The following is a 20,676-nucleotide window of genomic DNA, read 5'->3' as shown; positions in this document are numbered from 1 at the left end:
ATTTCCTCATCAACTATGTACCTGCATAAGCTTAAATAATTAAAAATTCTAAATTTGGAGTAAATTTAAAATTTTATTAAAATAACTCAAAATTAAAAGTTTGTAAATAATAAAAATGTAAAAAAAAAAAAAGAATCTCCAAATATAATATATATATATAATATTAGGTCATCAAAATGAATTTCCCCACTTCCAAGAATGCCCCTTGTGAGTTGGGCGCAACATTTGTGAACCCCATAAATAAATATCAGAAGACTCTCCCACTGACACAAGACCACAGCTCCACAAATCTCCCAAATGAACAACCATTTCCTCCTCCTCCTCTGCTCCGCTCTGCTCTTTCCTCCGCTCATCCACGGCCGTCCCACCGCCGCCGTCCGATCACACGACGGATCTGAAGAATGGGGATACGTCCAAGTCCGACCCAGTAACCACCACAAACCCCTCCATCTCTCCTTCCTGCTTTCCTTCTCTAATTTCTCTAATTTCCTCCCTTTGCAGAAGCTCATATGTTCTGGTGGCTCTATAGAAGCCCCTACAGAGTCGACCATCCCTCCCAGCCATGGCCCATCATCCTCTGGCTGCAGGGCGGCCCCGTAAGACCTAACCCAACTCAATCCAACCCAACCCAATCCATATCGTATCTCATCATTGTTCCTTTTAAAACAGGGAGCTTCTGGAGTTGGGATTGGGAATTTCAAGGAAGTGGGCCCATTGGATGCTGCTTTGAACCCGAGAAATTCCAGTTGGATTCATAAAGCAGATCTTTTATTTGTGGTAAAAACCAACCCAACAGGTATCATGTTATTGTTGAGATTCGTGATTTCTAATAATTTTTTTTTTTTGGTGGAAGGATAATCCGGTGGGGACCGGGTATAGCTTCGTGGAGGAAATGAGTTCGCTAGTGAAATCGGATGTACAAGCCGCCGTGGATTTAACGACGCTGTTACAGTCCATTTTCAATGGAGATCAACGGCTGCAGAAGAGTCCGCTTTACATTGTCGCCGAATCCTACGGTGGGAAATATGCCGTGACGCTAGGATTGTCGGCTTTGAAAGCGATTGAAGCTGGGAGCTTGAAGGTTACACTTGGAGGTATGTGATTTGGCTGTCACGTAGGGAATGGAGGTCGTGGGTGAGGTTAATCTCAATTCTCCTAATTTTTGCAGGGGTGGTGTTGGGCGATAGTTGGATTTCCCCGGAAGATTACACGGTACGATTTTTTCTTTTATTTATTTATAATAAAATTTGAGAAATATTTTAATTTAATTTTATGGAATTTAAATGCTTTTAATTTGATAGCCTTAGAAGTAGGTGACATGGATTATTCTTCTAAAGAGGGGTTCACTTAATTGTTTTCACATGTGGGCGAACCTCTTTCTTAGGTATATTATTGTATTTACGTGGGAGGATATATAATATAATATCACGTGGGCTCCTCAATATTCTTTCGTTTTAGTTGGAACCATCAGATTACACATGGGTTTCGTCTATATTATATATTCGAATTCTATATTCTTGGATCTGATTTAGAAAGGTCCATTTATAACCCGTAAAGTCTCAATTGGGAGAAATTTGCCCCTGAGAAAATAGGGGAGGGAGCAGGGAAAGGTTATTTTTCATCCCGACCTATTATCCGTTCAACCTTATATTATAGGTTTCTTATAAAATAAATGAGAAATTTTCTAGGGATGGAAAATGAAATAGGAGGTGAGAACAGACATCAAATAATGAAAAAATCTGGAAATTTTAGAAATTTCGTGGAGATATAGAATGAAATATACGAGATGGGTGAGGACAGGAATGAGAAAGGCTTCTCGTCCATCCTCTCGATCTCCACACAAGGATATCTCTAACCTGATTTAACAGGAATTTTAGAAATTCTAATTTTAGAAATTCTCGTAGAAATTTAACAGGAATATGGAATGAAATAGGAGGTGAGTGAGGACAGGGATGAGAAAGACTTCTCTATCTATCCTCTCGATCTCTGCACGAGGACATCTCTAACCTGATTTAAGAGGAATTTTAGAAATTCCCGTAGAAATTTAACACAAATATGAAATGAAATAGGAGGTGGGTGAGGACAGGGATGAGAAAGGCTTCTCAATCCATCCTCGAACTCCGCACGGGACATCTCTAACCTAATTGAACAGAAGTTTGACAAATTCCCATAGAAATTTAACACGAATATGGAATGAAATAGGAGGTAAGTGGGGACAGAGAAAGACCCATCTTCAATCTCGAACATCTGTAACCTAATTTACTATAATAGAACGAAAATAGGAAATAACAATAGGGTTTGATTGGGAATAGAAAGTTTTTGAGATTGGCAGTTTTCATGGGGACCTCTTCTAAAAGACATGTCGAGGCTGGACGACAAAGGCCTGCTCAAATCCAACACGTGAGTTCGTCTTCTTCCGCACCCATAACTGGTTCAAAAAATTTCAACTAACTTTGAAAATTATTCACAGTATTGCTAAGAGAATTCAACGCCAGATTCAAAGCGCTCAATTCGTCGCTGCCACGTCATCCTGGAGTGAGCTGGAAGATGTGATTAGTAGCAGTAGTAATGACGTGGTATTACTTCATTTCTTCATATTTCATATATATATTTTTAAAATCAAAATAAATAAAAATATATATTTATTTTTAGGATTTCTATAATTTTCTACTGGATACGGGAGCGGATTCAGTGGCGTCGGTAACAGGAATGGATATGTCAAACGGCATCGCTTCATTGCGGAGATATTCAAGATATCTCAGCTCCGTCACCCCGACGGCTGGAGGAGATAACGTAGATTTGTCGGATTTCATGAATCGTATTATAAGGAAGAAGCTCAAAATAATTCCAGATAACGTCACGTCGGTATTATTATTATTATTATTTTAATTATTTTCCTTTTTATTCTTAATTATAATTTTTTTTTTTTTTTTTTAATTTTATTTACAGATGGGGCGGGCAGTCGGAATACGTTTTCCGAAGTCTTCAAGAAGACTTTATGAAGCCAAGGATTAACGAGGTATTATTAATTTATATATAATTTGAAATTTTTATTTTAGCCTCCATTAAATTAAAAAAAAAAAAATTATTTTTTTAGGTCGATGAGTTGCTTGCTAAAGGAGTGGAAGTCACCATATACAATGGCCAAGTAAGTTTTTTTTTTTTTTTTTTTTTTTTTTTTTTTTGGNTTTTTTTTTTTTTTTTTTTTTTTTTTTTTTTTTTTTTTTTTTTTTTTTTGGGTGAAATGGGTTAAATTATTTTAAGAAAAAAAAATTATAATTTAATTTTTTATGATTTTAATTACAATTTTTAATAATAGAAACTAATTGTTAGATGAAAGTTCCACATCGGCTCATTTAAGGAATGATCATCGGTTTATAATCAAAGAATACTATCTCTATTAGTATGAGCCTTTTTGGGGAAGCTCGAAGCAAAACCATGAGAGCTTATGCTCAAAGTGTACAATTATGATACCATTGTAGAGATTTGTGTTCATCTAGCATGATATCAGTCTAACATAGTACCAAAGTCATGCCCTAAACTTAATCATGACAATAGAATCCTCTAAATGTCGAACAAAAGTATTGTGTGTCTTGAAGGCATAGTAAAAAATGACTAAGACTCTAAAAGAAAATGAGTCGAGCCTCGATTAAGGGGAGACGTACTTTGTTCGAGGGGAGGTGTTGGATGAAAGTCCCACATCGGCTAATCTAGGGAATGATCAAGGAAATGATGATGGGTTTATAATCAAAGAATACTATCTTCATTGGTACGAGGCCTTGTGGACAATATCATATCATTGTAGAGAGTTGTGTTCATTGAACACGGTATCAGAGCTATACCCTAAACTTAGGCATGTCGATATTTATTATTATTATTTTTGGCAATCTTTTTCTTTAGTATATATAATGAATTAATAAACAATAAATGAAGTCTATAATGTAGTGGGTTAGGTGCAAAAAGAGTAAATGGGATGAAGTGCTTAATTTTTAGGGTTTTATAAAATTATATAATTAAAAAGAGAATTTGTTTTTATTTACAGGTGGACCTCATATGCTCAACCAAGGGAACGGAATCATGGGTTCATAAGCTCAAGTCTCTCTCTCTCTCTCTAAATGACTTTGACCATTTTGCCCTTGGATAGAAGGGTATAATTGACACATTGTTTGTTTTTATTTAGGTGGGATGGGCTACAAGCTTTTTTAAGTATGGAAAGAACCCCTCTTTACTGTGGAAGTAACAAAGATAGAACCAAAGGATTCACCAAGTCTTACAAAAATCTTCGCTTTTATTGGATTCTTGGAGCTGGCCACTTTGTAAGTCAATCTCTCCTACTTTTCTTTTTAGCTTAAATGCTTTTTCGGTACGTACACCACCCGGTGAGACGAAGATTTAGGTGGGGTTAGACTTGAGGTCGGAGACGGTGAATATGATATGCTATCGTACGACCCATTCTCACTACCTTCCTCTTTTTGGTTTGAAGGAATTTTTTTTCGGTTTTCCATTTTCGTTCGTGTAATCTTCTATCCTACGACCCATTTTCACCTCGCTCGTCGGCCAACTTTTTCTTCACTCTTCCATTTTCCTTCATTATTCTTTCTCCTCCTTCTCCCGCCAAGCTGTTCCTCACCCTTTTGTCTATAACAAAGCTTCTATAATCTGGTCGCGCTTTGTGGATAAAGATTTTCTTCATTTGAGTTTCTCAATGGCAGACTTCGAGTCTAGTTTAGTAATCTCCTAGTAGATCGACTGGACTTTGTGGAAGTACTGAGCGATCGTCATGTTACGTTGTGAGATTGATAACAGTTCGTTCTCTAAAAGTTGTAGCCTTGTATCGTTCTTCTTTGAGAATAACATTACGAACGTGTCTCGTGCTACTTTTGATGTCTTGTCGTCCCAAATGTGCTCTAACATCTCTTCTTCGGTTGTGGTCTTCAAGGCAAAGATTGCTTTGTCTGTTTTGAGTCTCCATTTGCGCAAGGTGCCGTTAGAATCCTCCTTTGACGGTCTATGCTAGTTCATTTACGAAATTCATTCCGGATAGGGGTACATAATCCAACCTTCAACACATGGGCATTAGCGCAATGTCGGCACACCCGTGTCATTTAACACTACCTTTGAAAGACCCTTTCAAAAGAAGTCACCCAAGATACTTGTCTCGCATTGCTCGCCTTCACTGTGGCACACGCATGTGCCACAGAGTAGCTCGCTTAGGTCATAGAGCCTTGAGGTGGTGGAGAACTGACACCATGCTCTCTTTAAAGTACATTTTGAGTCATTTTTTATCTGAAAAGTGTAGACATGATTTTGGTGAATGGCCATACGATATCGTAGAGCGACCGTTGTTATCAAATTTGAATTTAGAACTGCATACCCAAATTTTCCTTGAAACTCCGACTTTCAAGATTAAGGCTTGAGGCCCTATTCGATCCTTTAACAAGCCTATCTCTGAAACTCACGTCGACATTGTTGCCTCTATCTTGCTCGTGCTCATGCACATCTTTGTAGTATTTTTTTCCCATTTAAATTTCAACATTTTCTTCATCTTGTTTGCCTTTGCAATAAACTCCCTCTTATTATTAGACTTTATGGCAACTGACAGGTGCCGGTAGACCAGCCCTGCGTAGCGTTAGAAATGGTGGGAGCCTTCACACGGTCACCGGCTGCAATTGCTCACAAGTAAACGAACAACACGTGGCAAATAGTAGCTCATTTAGATTTACCATTTAAATAACAAAATAGCAGTACAAAAATAATTGAGCTTCCAATTTATTTCTCCCTTTTATTTATTTTTTTTTAAGGAACAATTTGTCTCATTTCTGCCTATATCAATATCTCAACGATATTTCTACAAATTATTATAATATTAGAATATTTTACATGCCAATTTCATAATTTTCTTATTGTTGGATTGTTGAAAAATATTTGTTAGAGGGCAATAGAAAACCGAACCGATTCAAATTGATGCATGGGTCGGTTTGGTTTTTTGCATAAGTTTTAAAAAAACCGAACCGAAACGAATCAATTTTCTCTTTTTATTCTTTTGACTTCCCGTTCTCAACTCTTTGACTCTCGTTCAATTGGACTGTAACTTGACGTCATGAGCAATTGTTACACAAGTTTTATTAAAACTATTATTGGTATAAAAGAAAATAAAACTGTTATTGCAAGTGAAGTAACGATCGTGTTGGGGACATCTACGAGTGACAAGTTTCTTGTTAAGTATGATTTTTGTTCGATCTTGTAATATCAACGGAGTAATAATCTTTTTAATTTTTTTTTAATTTGAAAAAATAGAACAACTAAAAGACAGAGGTTATACAATGTCGACGACGTAAAGGAGAAAACGTTTGAGCTCGAAAAGCTTGAGGTTTTCATACGATTTCATGTCGTAAGACGAGTTTGGAGGGGTTTGAGATATTCCAATTCGGAAAGGAACTCGATGATTTCAAGGTATGATCCAAAAGTTTGGATGGTTAAATTCATCCTCAATGGTTAATGATTTGTTATGATTCTTGTCTCACGAGCCCTACAAGTATGGTGAAGGCATAAAAAACTATCGAGGGCAAATGAAGGAGATCGAGTTTTAGATTTTTCAGGCATTTTTTTTTTTTTTACTAATTCTTAGCTCATTATCTTTGTCTCGAGGAGATCTACAATTTTGTAGAAGGGAATGAGAACTATCGAGGCCAAAATCGAAAGTTAGAAATGATGGAAGGAAAACGTACGTGCATGCAAGGAAAAGAGACGGTTGGCTAGAGGTTAGGGAAGACGAGTCCAATTGGATTAGCTAGTTCAACTCTCCCGAACCTGTTTTCGGTTGCGATTAAGGTAGTTGAGGCCGTTTAGTGCCATATTTCACATAATTTGATTAACATTAAATTGTGAAATACTAATGAAAGGGACAAATGGTTTAATAGAAAACAAACCACGACGACACTTGGAGCAGCTTTTGAAGAACGGGAGCTAACGTATAATAATTTAGGGAGAAAGCTGGCTAAGGCCAACTAAGTAAGTGACCTTACTATAGGATACACTAGAAACTTGTATGAGTGTATGAGTTATGACGTGTTATGACGTATGATGACGTATATGGTGATGTATGATGATGCTTAATGACGTGATTGATAATTATGATGTATTTGATGGCATTATGACGATAATTATAATGATTATGATGCATGATATTGTTACCTTAATATGATGATGTTTTCATATTAAGCATGATGTATGTATGAATGCCATGTTGCATCACGTCGAGAAAATCAGCCTAAGACACAACCCTAAAGAGCATGAATAACTAATGCACATGTATCACTAAAAAGTAATAGAGAGACGAGACTAGGGTGGTGTTAGAAAGATGTGTTGAAGACGAGAAATTGAGGGACCTCTTGCATGTTTATGTGTACATAAGCATCGGGATACTTCCCCTTTTAAGATGATGAGTGCGGACGTACACGTTTTGATGATGACAGTGATCATGTTGAGCATGACACCCAAGGGTCCGCTGACCTACGTTGCTACAAATAGCTAGCTCGACGATGATGGGTCTAGGGGGGTGCGAACCGCCTGGAGATTTACACTCGTACGTGTGGGTTATGTGTAGGGAAGTACTACACATCCAAAGTTAGTATGGACTGAAGACCATCCGTAAGATGAGATAGAGATAGGTCCGCATCTTTTGCATATGTTTGCATTTTTGCATGGCCCTATAGTGGGGTCACTTACTAAATATTATTCGAAATACTCAGGCATCATTTTTTAGGTAAAGGCAAGGCGTCCATGTACGGTTGACGATGACATGACACGTGCATAGGATAAAAACATATATGAATTCCTAGACTTAAGTTAGAACTGGTTGTTTTGCATTTTATATTTTAAATTATTTGCATTTTCAGTATTATTTGTTGAACACGCAAGACCAGGAAGCTTTTTTTAAAGATGACGTTATTTTATTCTTTTGAAAATTATTCTATAAATGATGTTTTTAAGAGTTATTCCACGTATGAGCTTAGCATGAGTTGTTGGTAGCAATTCTAGGTAAATAGAAATTTAATGTTTTACAAAATGAATGTGAAGAATGCCATTTTGAATGGTTATATCGTTGAGGAAGTTTATGTAGAACAATTTATCGACTTTCAAAGTTTTGATGTGCCATTTTGAATGATTTGCCTAATCATGTTTATATCGTGGAGGAAGTCCATTGCTAACAGATATTACTCGCTTTGGGCCATTATGTATCGCCGTTGTTTGTTAGAGAGAGGTTTCCAACCCTTATAAGGAATGTTTTGTTCCCATCTCCAACTGATGTGAGATCTCATAATCCACCCCTCTTAGGGGCTAGTGTCCTCGCTGTCACACTACTCGGTGTCTAGCTTTGATACCATTTGCTCAAGCCCACTACTAACATATATTATCTACTTTAGTCCGTTACGTATCGCCACCAATCTCACGATTTTAAAACGCGTCTGTTAGGAAGAGGTTTGAACATGCGAAAAGATCTGCTATGATCAATATTTTTTTTTTATTTAAGTAACTGGTTGGATATAAAGAATTTTGAATTAAAAAATAAATTAAATTTGTTTAAACTATGATAAAAATATTATAGAAATCGTAATAGTTCGGATTTTGTTAAAGGACTAAAAGTAGAATTAAGAAGAAATTAAGGACTAAAAGTAGAATTAAGAAGAAATTAAGGACTAAAAGTAGAATTAAGAAGAAATTAAGGAGCATTTTTGATATTTGGGGAAAGTTGTCCTAGAATGGTTGCTCAAGGCCGTCGCCGACTCTTGCCAGCTGAAATCAGTCGAGATTCGGGAGTTTCCTAAAGTCTACGAAACAACAAATCAACAAAAAATTTACACCAGACGCGCGAAACCACGCGCATCACCTGAAACTTTATCGGCTTCTCACTCCTTGATTCACTCATACGAAACTCTCATCAATTGGAACCCGATCTCTGTAGATTCAACGGATCAAATTTTGGGGGAGTGGCATCGCATCAAATATGCGGCACAGGGGGGGTTGAACTTGCGAGCCTGATGTGAAATGCAGCCAAATTTGTTTCCATTTGGCAGTGTTCTTGGAAACCCTTTCACGTACAATGGTGATTTGAGCGAAGGATTCGAGACGTCCAGGTTTCTCTTCTTTGTTCCGTTTTTTCTGCTGCAAGGAGGTGGAATGGACTTGTCTAAGGTTGGGGAGAAGATTTTGAGCTCGGTGAGGTCTGCTAGATCGCTTGGACTTCTTCCTACCCCTACTGATCGTCCGGAGGTAACTGATGGCACTATTGGCGTAGTTCTCGATGTTTATAGGTAGCTGCTGTTTAGTTGGATTTGATTAAAATTGATTATGGTTTACTGATTCCCGAGAGTGCTTTTAAATTCAATTCAAGCCTCCTTTAGTTACAATATTCTACCTTCACTAATCAATGCCATTCATAATCATAGAGATAATCAACAGCTTATGTATACAGTTTGATGAATTGGGTTGCAGATTATAAAGGCTTTTACACTCGACATAGGTAGCCCATAATTGAGATGTGTCCTTTGTTTTTGGTATTAGAGACATCACATAATTTCAGTAAACCAGAAGAGCTGGTTACAAAAGAGAGGGCGAGAGATGGGATATCTCCCTTCTGAAACCTTGGCCAAAGGGGATTGCAAAAGACATCCCCACTATAGATTCATAAGTTACGAAAAGTTTCTGAATCACCGTGCAAAGCTGTCCAGGGGGAAGTAGTTTGTTTTGTAATTTTAAAACAGTAAAATGCTCCGATCCTAGAGGACGTTATTTGATTGATTGAAAACAGGAAAAAGGTGGTGAAGATCAAGGATTTTAGAGCATTAGGCTGGTGAATGGGACTCAAAATTACTGCAAAAAATATTGCGGAAACGACACACACACACACACACAAAATGAAGACTACTATGTTTGAGTTTCTTGCTTTCAAAATGCTTTTATTTGAGATCGACATATTGTGGATTATATTCTTATTGCAACTGAAGTTCTTTAAGATTGGAGGGAGGCAGAATGATGGGTTTTTGAACAAATTTTGAAAAATATTGGTGTATTTAAGTAAAAGATGAAGTGGAGCAGGTGAATTATCTTCTTTTCCTCTGTCCATTTAGCTGGAATTCTTGGTGCCTGTTTAGGCAAGAAATAGTGTTCAATAATTATGTGATCTAAAATTTTAAGGAAAAACAAAAGTTTTATGAATACTACCATTCTCAGACCGCCGATAGAAAACAAAGTGATTCAACGTATGCTTATTCGTACCAAATTGCTCAAGTGCTCGACTAAATATACCAAACCATGCTTGTGGATTTTGTTTCAATTTGTGTAAAGATTTTCTAAGGTGACAAACTTTTTCACTCTCTCCTTGGGCAACAAATCATAGTGGTTTCTCCATATAAATTTCCTTGTTAGGATCACCATGTAGAAAAACATTCTTAATGTCAAGCTAATGCAAAGGCCAACATTGAGTAGCAACCATTGAAAGAAACAATCAGATAGAAGTTAATTTAGCAACATGAGGGAATGTAGCAGAATAATCAATTCTATAGATTTAGGCATAGCCTTTAGCAACATGATGTGCTTTAAAACAAGCTACTGATCTGCTGGATTAACCTTGATTTCAAACACCCATTTACACCAAATTACTTTCTTTCATACAACATGAAAAACTAAGTCTCAAGTACCATTCATCTAAAGAATTAGTCTCCATAATCATTGTATTATGCCAACTAGGATTCATGAACAGAGTTAGAGTCAAAGGTAGACTCAAGGAACGTAATAAAAGAATACGTGGACGATGACAAACAAAGAAATATGATAAGTACACATGCGTTTACCTTACGAAGGGCAATGAGAAGGGTATCAGTTGGTTCTAGATCAGATGTTGAAGAATCTATTGGTATATGATGTGCTTGAAGGCCATTGTGGTGGCCGTTTGGAGTATACTTGAGTAATGGGTGAATGAGGAGGAACAAACACTAAAGGAGATGGAGTAGGGGAGGATGGTGGAGAGGTAATCATATAGATAAATAGATTGACATCCTCCCTCTAACGTTGACTCGACGGTGATGAACTAAAAGGCAGATCTTCAAAAAACTTAACATCGAGAGAAATAGGTACCTGGTAAGACTAGGATAATAACTATGATTTCGTTTTTGAACATGAGAATAGCTGATGAGGACTTGGGGTCTAACTTGGTACGATGAGGATGAACATCTTGAACAATACAAGTGCAATTAAATATTTATGGTGCAATGGAAAACAGATTTTGTTGGGAAGAGAACACGATAAGGGATCTCACTATTAAGAACAAATGGAAGCATTTTATTAATTAAGAAGCAAGTTGTGGATTTGGAAATGATAATGCTCTTGAGGTTTCAAGTAAGTGTGTATACAATAAAGAACAACTATACATAATAACCTATATTATGCTGAATCATAGCATAGTGTTAGTAAGGAAAATAAAAGCACCAAGAAGCCTTGAAACGAGCTAAATCGTAGCAATCAAGCCAAAAAAGGTGCTTATCCTTTGATATGGTTCCATCTATAACTCAGATAAAATAACTTTAATAATGTTCACCTATAAAACATTTGCATTTGGAGCCAATGCGGGGTCAATAAGCAATGGAAGAACATTAGCCTTGAATATATTGGACAAGACTCAATGAAAATTGAAAAATGAGAATAACTTGAGCCAGCAAGCTCGAAAATAGGGGCACTTCAAGAAAATATGATTAAAAAAATCCCCATCCGAAAAACACAAATACATAGCTGTGAAGAAAGCTTTGCTTATTCAAAGTTTTAAAAATTTAGTTTTAAAATGGACAAGACCCTGTTCTTTTAGTTTTAAAAATTTGACTAGGATTTATGAATATAAAGTTACAATAAAGGGAAGAGAGTGAAGCCTTGAACCAAGGGACGTTACGGAGCACTCCACCAATCAGTAAAATGTGAATGAACACTATAATTGATCTTATTTGGGATTTTAGTTTTCCAAAATCCAAACAGATGTGAACAAAGCTTTGGATATTAAAGAATTACTTTTGGTCTCATTAGTCAAGGGCCTAGTAGAAAATCAAGTTGCTTAGTCAAAGTTTTATTTACTTCCTTGTATATATATGTGTATATGTATGTATGTATCTATATATCTATATATATATATAGATATAGATATACATATATATTTGACAAGAAACGAAGCTTTCCATTGAAGAAATAAAAAAAAGACTAGTGCTCAATAGATACAAACATGAGTGAATGAAAACAAAAAAAATACTTCCTTGTATGCAGGATAGCTATAATTTCTCCTTCCTTTTATAGGCCTAGGCAAATTACTTATTGTTGTTATTATGGATCTATGATTAAGGTCCACTTGTGTGAATATTACTATTTTGTACCCAATGAAATGTAAGCAAAATTGTTTTCACACTTAGCTACATGGTATCAAAGCTTAGGAGTTCTTGAAACCTTAGTTACCCCAATAATTGAAACCTAGCCACGATCTTCTTCCTAGACCTAGTTGGTTCAACGCAGTTGTCCATTTGCCGACATTCTCACATCGTAGTCAATCATATCCACCACCTCTCTAATAGAACTTTAGTTGTGTGCCACCTCCCGTCAGTGTTCATCATTGACCATCTCTTTTCCCTCATCCTCATAAACCATCCCGGCTTTCTTCCTTGTCCATTGTGACATTTGGGACCCTCAATGGTAAAAGGTATTATTGGGGAAAGTTGGTTTCTTCTTTTAGTTGATTATCACAATCGTTTGAGTTGATAAAATTGAAACTAAACTATGCAAAATCTTTCATGAAGTGGTCCAAAATCAATGTCAGGCTAATATGAAAATGCTCAAATTGATATTGCTCGAGATTTCTTCAACTCCACTTTTTAAGCCTACGTTTGGAATTGTTCATCAAAGTTCTTGTGCTGATGCACCCAAACAAATAGTGTGGTCGAATGCAAGGATCATCATCTTCTTGAAGTAGCCTGGTCACCCATGGCTTTGTGGTAAGTAGAACTAGTGATCATAGCTATTTTTCTGATTTTGATTTTGATTGGAAAGAGAATAAGAGGGAGGTTGAGGAAGACAAATGTTCTATCCTAGTGAGTTTGAAAAAATGGGCCTTGCAGTACAAAATATGAGGGGTTTCTCACATCTTCGATGGAAGTTTGAAGTGTTGATGAGAATATTGAAGCTTCAGCTTAAAACGTAGAGATCAAAAGTGCGAAGGAAGCTTTTGGAGTCAAATGTGCATAGTTCATTTGAAATCTGGTATTCATTTTGTTTTTATTTCTTCTCAATGAAAGTTTTGTTTCTCATATTTTTGTTTTCATCTGCAAGGGATGAAAAAAAGCTGCTGAAAATTGGTGAGAAATTAAATCTTCGAAAATGTATTGGTTCATATGGACTTGATTTATATTAGAAAAGAAAAAGAAAAAGAGAGAGAGAAAGTTGATTAGAGGAGGAGAAAATGTGAGAACAAGGGAGTTTTAGTTGGTGGGTATCTGAAGGTTTTTGGGTCATACTCTCCATTTTATTTTTGTCTTGATGTAACTAAAGTTGGCTGATAAATTTGTTTGGGATGTTTAATTGTGGTTGATGGTTCTTAAGGATTCTTTATGCTCTCTTGATTTCTGTTCTTTGCTTTTTCTCGATCCTTTCGAAGGCAACAGCTTGGTGTATTTAAGGTATTCATTGCTCTATTATCAAAGGTTATGAAAAATATATGGGGAGATCTATTCTCTTTCAAGAGTTGAAGGCTTTGGAAATAGTATTTTTGCTCGATGTAGGGCATTCACATGCTTCATCTTATGCTGGGTTCTTGGAAGTTTCAAGTGTTTTATTTATTGCAGCGTTCCTAGTGTTAATCAAGTGCTTGAAGGTGGTCTTGGCCTGTTTTCTGTGGCTTTTTTAGGAGTTCTTTGTTGGTTTTATAGTTGGTGTCCTTCCTTTCAAGATGGAAAGCTTTGGAAAGCATATGCTTTTTTTGGGTGCTTTGTTGCGTTTGTTCTTTTTTGTATGTGTTTTCTTTGTATTTTTCTTATTCTTGGACTTTTTTCATTTGATCAATAAGAAGAATGGTTCCTTTGAAAAAAGAACCTAAAGAGATCAAAAAGCACCCTAATAGAATGGGTCCAAATCAATCTTGAAGGCATGTCCCATTAATGTGAATATTAGTAGATTAAATAATTTCATGGGGAACATCACTTTCTAGTTAAAGAGAATAAACACCCAAAAATTTCCAGCAAAGTTGCTATCAAGTAAAATGGTTTTATATTTTATGTTCATTGTTTAGGGTATTGTAAGTGGTATAGTGACTTCGCTGTCATACTTCGTTGCTTCAACTTATTATTTCAGTTCCTTTTTGCATATGGGGCACTAGCCAAGGGGAATAGACAACCAAGGAAGCCATCTTTTTTAGTTTTTCCCAAGAAAAATTGACTAGGGTTTAACATAGTTTTTGAAAGTAGATTTGAAAATAAAGCGAAGTGTTAGTAAAGAAGCAAAATTTTTAAAATAGGGGGAAAAAAGTGTCAAATGAGCTCTTAACAAATAACTTTTCGCATTTTCTTTTATTTAAAAGATATGACCTATTGGTATTCAATAATTTATTTTCTACCTTATTGAGCAGGTGCAGGTTCCCGCACGTGCTGTGGCTGCGGCAGCTGTTGCCCGTGCACTTGCTGGATTGCCTCCTCATCAGAGATTTAGTCTCCCATCTAGCTCTGAAGAACTGAGCTCAATATATGGCAGTAGAAGTCATGGTCACGAAGTAGAGGAACTAGAGGAAGTATTCTATGAAGAGGTACTACTTGCTATTGCTACTGTCATTTACTTGGGATCATTCATTTACAGGCACGACTATTGTTAATACCGTGTTGCATTTTCAAAATTCTAGAACCTCTTATTAATTCACCAGATGTATTTCAGATTAAATTATAATTTAAGTTCCTCATCATTTAGACACTTTAAAAAATATCTAATAGATCCTTGAACTTTTATTTACGTGTTTAATAGATACTTGATCTTAAAAATTGTTTAACGAGTCCTTCAACTTTCATTTTTATGCTAATAAATTTTTGAACTTTGCAATTTTTTTTTCTAATATGTCATTAACCTATTTCACATTTGGAAAAATATTGAAAGTTTATGGTCTTATTGGCCCTACAATTTTATTTTAGGTCTAATAGGTTCAAATATATCAGAGAGCTATTCAACACAAAATTGAAATTTATGGACTTTTAGATCCAATATTGAAGGATCAAAGACTAAACTTGTAATTTGACTAAGTATAAGTGTAATTCTCATGTTCTTTGTACACACTGGTGGAGTTTTTAATGTGAATTACTTCACTCTCTACTGTTTCTGCTTTGCTCTTGGAGCTTAGTAGATTCTTTCCTGCATTTGTGCCCGAGGTAAAGAGCACTGAATTGATTCTTAATTCTTACCGCAGGATTTTGACCCAGTTAGGCATGTGTTAGAGCATGTTCCATCAGAAGAAAATGATCTGGAATATTTGGAGAAACAGGTAGCTTTCCAGCTACTCGATCTAACCCTACAATTGTAGATATCTGCCTCATAAGCGATGGATAATTTCTTTTTAATTGCACCTGCATTTATTTTTTAATAAGCAACAATTTTATTGGTATATGAAATTTACAGAAAGGACATTAAATCTGCGGTGATTACAGAAGACCTTCCCAATTGGGTAAGAGGAAGACAGCTTTAGGAAGCAAACAATATTAGACAATTACACAAAAAAATAATAAGGGTAAACAACAAGATAAAAGAGCCCTGCATGGGACTGTTCTGTATCTAATAAAACCCTTGTGGAAGGAATGACCTTGATTTAAAAAATATTTGTGTAATTTCATTAAATAAGGGAAGTACTTGACCTCCCTAATATATCTGTATTTTTATCTAGTATCTAGAGATTTATTTAGATTTAATGTTACCTAGTATCTAGGGATTTAGTTATCCTTTTTATCTTTCATTTACCGTTTGTTCTGCATCCTTTTGTTATTATTTACAGTGTCATTTTGAGTTCTCGTCCTTTTTCATTTTTCTTTCTCATGTCAATCTAAACTATTCTGTATTTATTCTTATCCCCAATATAATTGCACACTATGGTACTAACAGTCATCTGCTGCTTTAGTGTATCTTTAATTATTATAGTCATTAATAAACATATCCAATTGATCTGATCATAGTTATAATCCTTTTATCTAATTTCATGATTCAACTTTGACTTTCGTTTCTCTTCCCATTGACTAATTCTTGAATAAATTTCTTTCAAGGCTACAACGAGATTAGCTCAACTTGATAAAGTGGCTGAACGGTTATCTCGTCATGTAATGGAGCATCATGAAGTGATGGGTACTGCTCTTCTCTTTGATCCTCCTACTCCCCTTCTCCAAGGGGTGTAGTCTTGGAAATGTTCTTGTGTTTGGCTAGGTTGGAGGATTGATGTTTCTCTTTGGTAAAATTGAAGTTGATGCTCTCACATCAATCTTTGACTTAGGTTTCTCTATATGAAGTAGAGTTCAATTTCTACTGAAAATTTTTATGTTTAAGCATATTCATCTGGTGGTTCAATCTGCTTTTTTCCCCCAAGTTTCTTAGGTTTTATTTTTTGGTTTATTTTTATTGCAAGCGTTGGGGATATATGGGTTGTTTGATCCCTTTTTAGTTGGTTTTGGTTGTTTCTGTATGGTTTGATTTTTTTTGGGACATTATGTTGATAAGAAACAATTTTATTGATGTATGAAATTACAAAAGATGGGGTAGGTAGATAGAGGCCTCAATCCAAAGGAGTTACAAAAGATTTCTCCAATTGGACCAAAGTGTTATAGAACTATAAGAATGGAAAAGAGAAGACTATATACACCAAGAGATGGCTAAATAATGTAGTGCAAATATGTCTCTCCATGCTAAAAAAATGCCATTCTCATTCCAAGTAACCCAAAAGAAAGCTCTTATAAGCTTCAACCAAAGGAGCTTCTTCTCCTTCTTGAGCAGTGACCAGAGTGAGTGAGTGAGAGAAGGCAGTGGACGTCATATGGCAAAGCCACGGCCCAGTTTGCATAAAGAAGTTGAACGGAGTTGCACTAAAGAATTAAATCTGTTTTTCTTAAGTGGGAGTACATAAACTAATAAAACGCATAATGGAGTGATCTGTGGTTAGGTCTATTAACATCATAGCATTGAAAGATTTAGCTCCACTAAGAAGTCAAGAAAGGAAATTAAGTATCGTTTGGACTCTCTTTTTGTATCACACACACCAATTGGGAGAGAGATAATTAGGTTTCTCAGTTGAACTTCATCCAAGCCCAAATAAGGGTTGTACATTTAAGGAGGCTTGCCATTATATTTTTAGGTTAGTTACGAGATAAAACTAATAAAACTATTGTTTCTTAAAGAAAGAAAAAAGAAAAAAGGGAACATGCTGAAGATTTGTTTTGTGCTCTTGTTTGTTTTTTTTTTCCTGCTTGGATTTACAAGTCTAAGCACTTGTATATTTATCCATAACTACTTTTGGTGCTTTTAGAAATAAGAAATGAACTTTCGGTTGATAGATGAAAATAATCAAAATGTTGAAAAATACAACCTACCAGATGGAGGGAAAAATAAAGCAAACGAAACAAGGGAGATAAAAATCCCTAATTAATCCAAAAGACAATGGTCCAGTATAAAACCAAAGATCACAGTACAACAATACTTTCCACAAACACCAGGCCAAGTTAAACGACCCGGAATAGCCACCAGCTAAAAGATCTCCAGCGATCTTCAAAGCAACAACCGCCTAAACTATTCTCTTAAATATCACGCATTATGAGACTTATCAAGATGGAAAACAAAGATCTCAAAAGCATAGCAAGAATAACCTGTAAATTGCTCAAGTGGCCAAATAAACGTAATTTGTAACAAAATTAACAAAATGAGTTTAGATTAGGAAATAGTTCATGTCTTTCTAAATAAGAATGTTGCCGTTTTAACCTTGGTCTCTTCCTTCACACAACATTGAACATGGAATCCTTCCAGATTTCCAATAATTAATGGTTTAATTCCTATTACCCATTCTTATTTAATCTACTGTTTGATGTGCATTAGGCAGGTCGTTATCCTAACCTCCTCACTTAGAAATCCACTAACCCAATCATAAAGCTGTAGTTTATGAGCAACCGCTTCCTTTTATTTCTCCCAAACTTCAAGGAAATAAAGTTATGTGTGTGTTAGCCAAACAACCTCAAACAAGAACAATAAAGACACAAAAAAAAACCAGATAGAGAAGAGCTAAGGATCCTAGATTAACAGAAGCATCTCTAATCCTCACCCAAGAGTATTTAGTTCATATCTCAAGTTAGGAAATGAGAACTACCTGGAAATGCCTGTTAGGATTGAAGAGAAAATAAAATGAAGAAACAAGAGGGTTGCCTAAAGAAGTAGGTTGCAGCCCCTCTTCCTTTTTCCATATTTTTCTCCTTGATATATTCTCTAGTTTTTTTCTCTTACATGCCACCCTCTCTTACCAAAATTTTTTTCATCTTTAATAAGCTTTCGCCTTTTAGTTTCAGAGTTGAGTAGACTAGATAGGTCCCCCATGACAGCTCTCCATTGACTGGACTTGTCTGATTTGGTTAATAACAGCCAACTCAATTTAATGTTTTGTTCTCACGTGTAGCTTCATTTGAACTTTGCTCCATAAATTGGTGAATGAATTTTAAATGAATTCCAAGTTTAGCTTTGCAACATGGGAATAAAATGCATATCAAAACTGCATATCAAAATAAGCATGAATACCTTAGTAACTCCAAAAACCCTTAAGCAATGAAGATCATCCTATGCTCTCTTCCTGCATTCAATACGAATTGATGACTTTGAATCATGAAAACAATAACCTTCTACTCAAATACAAGAAATTTCATCTCTAAAGCTAATAACTCTAATTTGGGAATTAAGCTCTTTGGGGCAAGCAAGACAAAGTTTTTTGTAATTACTCCATTAGTGCTATTTGTATCCTCCATTAGCTTTTTGTATATTTGATTACATTCTCTCAAAAAGACAAAGAAAATTGAAAGAAAGTAATGTGTAAATGAATAAAAAATCTCTTTGTACAAGATTCCGTTGTGGATTTTCTTCTAGTTCTCTACTGTGCCATGATGAGCGTACGTCAAAATTTTGAATAACAGTCTCCAGTGGATGTAGTACACTTCTTTTAATTGTGGTGGTAGTTCCAAAATGTTGTTTGACAATGGAAATCTGTTTTCTTGTTTGTTTCGTAAGGGCTATCTAGATGGAAAAAGGTTTAATTTTGGAATTGAATGATAGTTTGATGAGATTTCGTTTCTTACTTTTGGCCAGTGAAGGGGATGCATTTGGTCAGGGAGCTGGAAAAAGACTTGAAGATTGCGAATGTCATCTGCAGGGTAGGTCTTATTTAGCATGTTATGGTCGTCTAACAAATTTCAGCCTTTTAACCCACATTTTGTTATTCTGCACTTGTTTAGTTTTCCTGCTAGGGTACTCTGGTGTAACATTAATTCTGATGTTTGTAGAATGGGAAGAGACACCTAACTTCGTCAATGCTTGAAGTCTCTAGAGATCTCATTGTAAACTCTAATTCGAAGAAGAAACAAGCACTTCTGGTACATCTTTTTATTCTACAAGAAAAGTTTCCTTATGCTGAAATTCTTCCTTTGTTATTTTTTCTCAAGTTGATGAGAATCCATAGATATTTATATCTATCTTTTAGTGTTTTGCTGGCCTTTTTCTCATTGTTCTTTTTTTCCTTTCCAATTATCACATTTTTACAATAAAAAATTTGGTTTCATGTTCAAAAAAGTTATCACATGTTTCTATTTCCAGCAATTATGTTTGTTGCCTTACGGAATGTAGGTTTAAAAGTAAACACCAAACAATATTCCATTCATCATCATATGTAAATATATATGCATGAGATCCTATTACTAGTTTAATGTAAATTACAATAAAGGGCACGTCACTAATTGGTTGCTATAACTAATATTATTAATTAAATAATATACATGCTATAACATTCTTATTTAAGCTGGAGCATATATGTTAATTAGGCCTTGCTTTTTACAAAGATAATGTATCCGTTACCTATCTAATAATTCTCCAATCTTGATATATTCCATGGATGCCAAAATTTGTTTTCTTCTCATGAACAAAATGACGGTTGCAAAATATGGTATTAAATGCTATATGAAGGGTAACTGCCAGTAACAACAAAGCTGAAACTTAGTTAAAAGTTAACTAAGAAAATAAGCATCCCAATTTTAACATATATCTTGTAGGGAAGAACTATAAAAAAGCTAAGAATGAGAATACGAAAGGGAAGCCTTCAATTTTGCTGCCTCAAAACCATCTAACCAATGTCGATTATTGCTTTTGAAAAATTCTTTGGTTACACTCCAACCAAATCTCTAAAATAATAGCTTTAACTGCATTAATACATAACAAACACGCTTTTGAGGAAGGCAAGGGCCTTTAAGCAATTGTAGAAAGGTGCACTTGGAGTCACTAGAGCAAACCCAATGAATATTAAATATCTCAAATAATTTCTGCCAACAAGATAAAGCATAAAAGCAGGTGATTTAATCTCTCTAAATCCGAGCAGCACATAGAACACATAGA

At 35.5% G+C, this 20,676-nt stretch overlaps 2 protein-coding genes across 2 annotated transcripts in view; both read left to right on the top strand.

Moving 5' to 3' along the window:
- The first annotated feature begins 250 nt into the window (after positions 1-250).
- On the top strand, positions 251-5,887 carry LOC111444225 (serine carboxypeptidase-like 51). Its single transcript, XM_023082234.1, has 13 exons — positions 251-427; positions 502-596; positions 670-777; positions 854-1,094; positions 1,169-1,212; positions 2,333-2,400; positions 2,471-2,576; positions 2,653-2,861; positions 2,950-3,019; positions 3,098-3,148; positions 4,043-4,095; positions 4,181-4,316; positions 5,603-5,887. Exons 1-13 carry the CDS (start codon positions 298-300, stop codon positions 5,681-5,683), a joined length of 1,392 nt encoding a protein of 463 aa, XP_022938002.1. The 5' UTR covers positions 251-297; the 3' UTR covers positions 5,684-5,887.
- Positions 5,888-8,747: 2,860 nt separating this feature from the next.
- The window catches only part of LOC111444131 (syndetin), a 31,061-nt gene continuing 19,132 nt past the window's right edge, over positions 8,748-20,676 (top strand). Inside the window, exons 1-6 of the mRNA XM_023082103.1 lie at positions 8,748-9,273; positions 14,651-14,824; positions 15,473-15,547; positions 16,317-16,395; positions 19,381-19,445; positions 19,575-19,664. Coding sequence (XP_022937871.1) covers positions 9,049-9,273; positions 14,651-14,824; positions 15,473-15,547; positions 16,317-16,395; positions 19,381-19,445; positions 19,575-19,664 — 708 coding nt within the window. The 5' untranslated portion in view covers positions 8,748-9,048. The remainder of the gene's footprint in view (positions 9,274-14,650; positions 14,825-15,472; positions 15,548-16,316; positions 16,396-19,380; positions 19,446-19,574; positions 19,665-20,676) is intronic.

The sequence above is a fragment of the Cucurbita moschata genome, unplaced genomic scaffold (genome assembly GCF_002738365.1).
Source record: "Cucurbita moschata cultivar Rifu unplaced genomic scaffold, Cmos_1.0 Cmo_Scf00006, whole genome shotgun sequence".
Classification (NCBI taxonomy): Eukaryota; Viridiplantae; Streptophyta; class Magnoliopsida; order Cucurbitales; family Cucurbitaceae; genus Cucurbita; species Cucurbita moschata.
This window is presented reverse-complemented; position numbering and strand designations above follow the sequence as displayed.

Bases quoted from the DNA above. Each gene is read 5' to 3' on its own strand.
- LOC111444225 (XM_023082234.1), top strand. From the start codon at position 298: ATGAACAACCATTTCCTCCTCCTCCTCTGCTCCGCTCTGCTCTTTCCT. The intron at 2,577-2,652 runs GTATTACTTCAT...ATTTATTTTTAG, and splicing joins GTAGCAGTAGTAATGACGTG to GATTTCTATAATTTTCTACT. The intron at 2,862-2,949 runs GTCGGTATTATT...TTTTATTTACAG, and splicing joins ATAATTCCAGATAACGTCAC to ATGGGGCGGGCAGTCGGAAT.